Source organism: Montipora foliosa, chromosome 8 (genome assembly GCF_036669935.1).
Source record: "Montipora foliosa isolate CH-2021 chromosome 8, ASM3666993v2, whole genome shotgun sequence".
Taxonomy (NCBI): domain Eukaryota; kingdom Metazoa; phylum Cnidaria; class Anthozoa; order Scleractinia; family Acroporidae; genus Montipora; species Montipora foliosa.
Genome location: NC_090876.1, coordinates 6727154 through 6733153, shown reverse-complemented (window position 1 = coordinate 6733153; position 6000 = coordinate 6727154). Strand labels below are relative to the sequence as shown.

General features: G+C 44.2%; 1 protein-coding gene and 1 pseudogene across 1 annotated transcript in view; one reads left to right on the top strand and one right to left on the bottom strand.

Annotated features, from left to right (window-relative positions):
- Positions 1 to 6000, bottom strand: part of LOC137967931 (collagen alpha chain-like) — a 90721-nt gene that overhangs the window by 67379 nt on the left and 17342 nt on the right. The window contains exon 8 of the mRNA XM_068814533.1: positions 1017 to 1070. Coding sequence (XP_068670634.1) covers positions 1017 to 1070 — 54 coding nt within the window. The remainder of the gene's footprint in view (positions 1 to 1016; positions 1071 to 6000) is intronic.
- On the top strand, positions 2770 to 4059 carry LOC137967324 (uncharacterized; annotated as a pseudogene).

Here is a 6000-nt window from a genome sequence, read left to right as displayed (position 1 = left end):
CTCGGAGGATGTTATCCACCAAGGCCGATTAACACCCTCCTCGACCTGCAGAATTCTTCATATCCTACTCAGCCTCATTCAATAATTGCTAAATATACTATAAGTATTGTAACCACTTACATTGTACCCACCAGGCTCTCTCCCCTACTGCTTAGTGGCTGATGGAAGAGTAAGGGTACAAGTGGCCTGCATCCCAGACGTAATCTAATCTATCTAGTTACGTCTGCGAAGCAGCGCCGAGATCCTTGTTGTGGACCCCCAATTGACTCAACGAACAAGTGAAAGTGATTGGCTATTACCAGTCGTATCGAACAACTGTTTTTCTTAACAGACCAGTGAATCACGGCGACTGTACTCAAATCCTGGCACAATGCTGGGGGCCCAGGACAAGGATTTCGGCACTGGTTCGCAGACGGGACCTTAAACTAAAGGTTTGATTTCGTCTGTGGTGCAGGCTAGGATACAAGAAACGTTGCCTGTATGTATGTGCAACAAAGATGCATGTACACAAGTGTATGCCTATTTTTACAATAATTCTTGTAATTAGTAAGTAAAAATGCTCTCAAGGGTTGTTTGCATGTTTTCTTATTTCCATGGCTTAATTTTGTTGGGAAGCTATTCCAAACACAAGTGGCAGATCGCAAAAGGAAATTATTTTTGAATTTAACCAAAAAAAACAATGGTGGATGTGCCAATGGCAATTATAACAAAAAATGTGTGCATTATCAGTTAGAGCGATCTTCAACAGATTGTTGTGAAACAAATACTAAAGAATTACTTCGACAAATCACAGCAAACAACACAATATTGAACCAATCCAAATTCATAGCAATTCTATGTAACCTGCTTCTCCTTGGTTTTTCTTCTCATTGGTTGACAAACTGGCTCGGGACTTTCAAACCACTCATCAAGCGTAACAATTGCAATTGCATAATACATTTGACAGTCATTTGAAAACTACTCTAATACAGTCATGCCCATGTATAGTGCATTCATTCATTTTATTGATAACTTACGCGAGGTCCTTGTTCTCCGGGGGGACCAAGAATCCCCCGCTGGCCAGCAATTCCCTGGTATTGAACGGAGAAAACAAAATTAGAGAACTCGCGCAGCAAACAAAGTTGAAACACACTTTGAGTCGTCTTCAGGGGTTTCAATAACATTTGATGCTGACGGCTGGTTTGAGTACCAGGTTTTACCAGTTTCGACACTTGGACAACTTTAATTTGCCTTCTGTCTGTTTTGCTGTTAAGATAATTATTGTCACACACAATACAATAAATTTACAAAGAAAAATGCATCATTTTACCAGATGTGTAAATGCAGCTATGAGGTTAATGTTATTTAATAACTATTAAATTAATGAAATAACTATTAAATTATTTGCTCCACTTGAGGTTACCACTGGTTTCATTTTCAGTTAATCTGTAAATCTTAAATTTTATTTCATAAACATAGTTGACCTCTCTAATAAATAATCTGATTGATGGGTGAATTAGGTTTCTAAGATAGTCAAATATACTGCTTGGCGAGAATTCCAAAAAGCTTGTTAACCTTTGAGAGATCTTCTACACGTAATTTAATGTGAGCATCTTTACGCCAGTTAATGAAATATTCCAGCCAGAACACTCAATGCTATAGGCCTTGTCCACGGTATTGGTGGTCAAACGCTAATTACCGACAATATCTGAATTTTAGCTGTTATTTAGACTTTGTTACAGAGTATTTATCTGGAATAATATTGAAAACACAAGTTTGTCTATTATATCTGCTGTTTATTTTGATACTTGCCTTGCTTTTATTTTGCTTTGTTTAGTGCTCAGCACCAAGACAAAGTTGGTAAAATCGGAAAATTTTTCACGTGGCTCGTGTAAAGTTTCAGTTTTTGTTTTGCCATCCGCCATTGCTTGACATGTGTGTTTAGAGCTTTCAATTGTCAATCTGTTCATATCGCTTGTTTGCTGTGTTCTCATTTTCTTCCATTTCTGATGGCAAAGGATAATTCTCGTACGAAATCTAGAGCTGCAAAATGGCTTGAACCCTACAACAAGAGCCCAGCAATTCGTTCTTCCGGGCGAAGTGGCGATGATCATGCATCTGGACGCGGTTCTCGTGGGGGGTCGAGTAGGAGCAGTCATGCAAGGTCTTCGCCTGCCTGCACCTCTTCAGAACCACCAGACTGAGCGAAGGAGCTTCCTAAGCAACAGCAAGCCAATACTACCGAATTAACGTGCTTGCAGAGCGAAATGGCGAGCTCGAAATCTCAGGGCGCTCAGAAGCCCTGTGCAGCAGATCCAGAGTTTCTCTTTGCTGGTAACAAGAAGCAATACCAACTAAACGAGGAAGTGTTGGAAAAAATTGACGAAGCGCTGGCGACAGATGACAGCGAGGACCATACTAAAAGGCTCACCGAAGGTAAGGATTTGATCGTGGAGAGGAACAAGCACATCTGACTTGCCGAAAAGTACAGCTGAGATACAATCGATTGCTATACTGCCGATCCGCTTGCTAGCAACTCGGATGATGAAAAGAAGATACGGAAGGCCGTTAAGGAAAGCAAACAGTTGAGGGAGGAAAAGAAAAGAGTGGCTTCCTCCAAGGTTCTGAAGACTAAAGGAGTTTTTCCAAGTGCTTCGGAAAGGACGGTTATCCTCGAGCGCAGTACTGCGAGTTACGCAACGCCATTAGTGGTGGGAAAACAGAGTCAGCCGCGTGATGGGTGGTCTGTCTGTTTTCATTGCTTCAAGCCAGGACACTTTGCCAGGGAATGCCGCTCTGCCATTGTCCAGAATGGAGGAGGAGCTGTTGGACAGTCCACAGGAAACTATCAACAAACAAGCCAGTGAATTCCTGGTGTCCGGAACGGGCAACGATCTCTCCTGTGATGGTTCTGTGAGTGACTCGTTTTATGATATAATTGGAGAGGATTTATTTGTTAACGTTGATGACAGTTGTGTTGTTGTCAAAGGTCGATTGCAAGAGAACACTGCTTTCTGGCAGAATATCGGTGCCAGTAATTGGTTCCTGAGTATTATTCGTGAAGGTTGTTGTTTGCAGTTTGTTGAATTACCTCAGGTGAAGTTTTTTCAGAATCACAAGAGCGCGTTTTCCAATGCTGAGTTTGTGTCTGCCGAGATTTCTAAATTGCTGAAGTCGGGTGCATTGGTGGAGGTGAGTCCTGCGGACTTTCTTGTATGCAGTCCATTGGGCATAGCCATGAACAGGTCAAGGAAATTTAGGCTTATTGTGGATTTACGTTATGTCAATCAACATCTCCATTCATGTAAATGCAAGTATGAAGACATACGTACAGCAGCTGATTTGTTCCAACAAGGTGACTGGTTCTTCAAATTTGACTATACCAGTGGATATCACCATTTGGAAATTTTTCCAGAGCATACAAAGGCTGCTCTTGCTTGGCTGCTCTTGGATGGTTAATGGTTCCTGCAAGTTTTTTATGTTTACCCTTTTGCCTTTCGGCCCGTCAGTTGGTCCTTTTATGTTTTCAAAGATCCAAAAAGCCCTGACGAAGCACTGGAGAAGGCAGGAATTCGTTTATTTACCAGTACTTACCTAGATGATGGTGCAGGCGCAGATTCTGATTTCTCTGAAGCGCAGCGGGTTTCAGACATGGCGCGAGCGGATGTGCGGCGTAGCAGTTTTGTGGCCAATGATGTGAAGAGCTAATGGGTGTCAGTCCAATCCGGGGAGCTGTTGGGTTATGTCCTGAATTTACATGCTGGAACTTTTCAAGTCCCCCAAAGAAGGGTAGATGCTTTTCACCACGTGCTAAGGGATGTTATAGCTCACAAGTTTGTAGTATCTGCACGCATGGCAGCCCGTTTTACAGGACTCCTGGCTTCCATGAGTTTGGCGCTGGGTCCAGTGGTACGCCTTTGGAGTCTAAGCTTATACCGGGACATTTTACAAGCTGCTTCTTGGGACAGCCCTTTCCAGGTATCTGCAGATGCCCAAGGTGAGGTTGTTTTCTGGGAGAAGTTAATTTTCATAATACAGGCTATGTGATTTGGTCTCCTCCTCCGAAGCCTGAAGTTTTGACTTACTCAGATGCTAGTGATTCTGGTTGGGGCAGATTCGCTGTTCAGGTTGGGGGACAAGTGGCAGTAGGAAGTAGGTCAGTCGATGAGAGTAAAAAAGAGCTCCACCTTCCCGGAACTGCGGGCAACTGGTCTAGTTCTGAAGTCTTTTGCTCCCTTACTAAGAGGCAAGGAGGTTCTACACAGAACTGACAACAAGAACACTGAGATCATTCTGTCAACAGGCAGCAGCAAACCCAACCTTCACAATGAGGCAGTCAATATTTATAGGCTGTGCAGGGAGTTAAACATTTGTCTAGCCATGGAATGGATCAGCAGGGATTTGAATGAGGTTGCTGACGAGCTGTCACGGATTGAAGATTCCAATGACTATAAGCTCGATCCTTCCTGTTTTGCTTACTTGGACAAGTGTTTGGGTCCTCACACAGTCGACCGGTTTGAGAGTGTGAAGATTAAGCAGTTGGAAAGGTTTTGTAGCAGATTCCTCAATCCTGGTTGTGAGGCTGTTGATGCCTTCACTGTCTCATGGGCAAGGTATTACAATTGGCTGTTTCCTCCACCATACCTGGTTCCTCGTGTTTTGCGCCACATGTCAGATGGAGGGAAGGATGGAACCCTCTTAGTTCCGGAATGGCACTCTGCATCATGGTGGCCCCTGCTTATTACCAAGCGTGGTACGTGGAGGGGGTTTGTAACAAATTCCCTTAGGATCCAACCTTATGAGGACATCTTTATTCCAGGAGCAGCTGCCACCTGTGTCTGTGCAACTAGTGTGCCACCTTTTGGTCTACTGGCACTTCAGCTTTGCTTCTGTGACTCCCATGTTGGGACTTGAAGGCTTGCTTGCTGCCTTATGTTACGCTTTATTCTAGCTACAACGGCACAGCTGCTGGTGATACCTTGGCGATCCATTCATGCCCTTGGTGGCTGGTGCCATGCACGTCATCATGTCTGCTATTGTTTGAGTGACTAGCTTGTTATGGGCACCTGTTTGTTTTTACCCAGCTGTTATGGCTATCAGCTGTTTTGGCTCCTAAGCCCTGTTATGGGCTCCAAGCTGTTATGGCTTCCTTAATCCTTCTGTTGTGGACCCAAGTTTTTAGTGTGTGTACATACATGTGGATCTACGCCTCTTTTATGGTATGTGTGCTTACTGGATTTGCCCCTGCTCTTATGGCATTTATCATTGTCTTGCAGCTGTACAACCCATGGTGGAGCTGAATTTCAGACAGATCGTTTTGACCATCCGGAATTGCGACAGCTAGCAAAGGCGCTACCAGCTGTATTGGTTTGTGATCACGCTGCTACAACAGTTGTGACTTATTTGAGCGTTTATAAATCTCGGAAGTCGTCACGATGCTGCTTTTTTGTGGGCAGACTGTGTGGTCTTCGGCTGTACGTTTTATCTCTCATTCAGCAGGCCCGTTCAGTGTCTTGGGTGAATTCTGCCGTGTACGGTCTGAGTTGGGTTCATAAAAGGAGTGGCTACCAGGAGCTGAGTGAGTATCCGATAGTGAAGCAAGTGGTTGATGTTGCCAGGCGAATTCTTGCCAGGCCAGCTGAACGTAAGGAGCCATTGTCTTCTGTTCTGGTGCGGAAAGTGATCAGTCGCCTTGAGAAGGGTAACCTTGGTGACCTCCAGCTGGCAGCCTTGTTTTCCCTGGGTTTCTTTGGTTCTCTTCGATGGGATGACATGCACCATTTGTCAGTAGACACTATTTATTTTGCTGATTCCTATGTAGCTATTAATTTTTTCTGGAAAAATGGAAGAATGATCACTTCTGCGAGGGGTCATGGATTTTTGTAGCCCGTTGCAGTACACCCCCCTTGCCCAGTCAAAATAACCACTCCAAAGGCTCTCCGTTATTTCGATGTGTGTTGCATACCAAGAAAGGAGTTCGTCTGCGGAGAGAGGCTATGTCTTACAGTCGGGCAAAGGAGC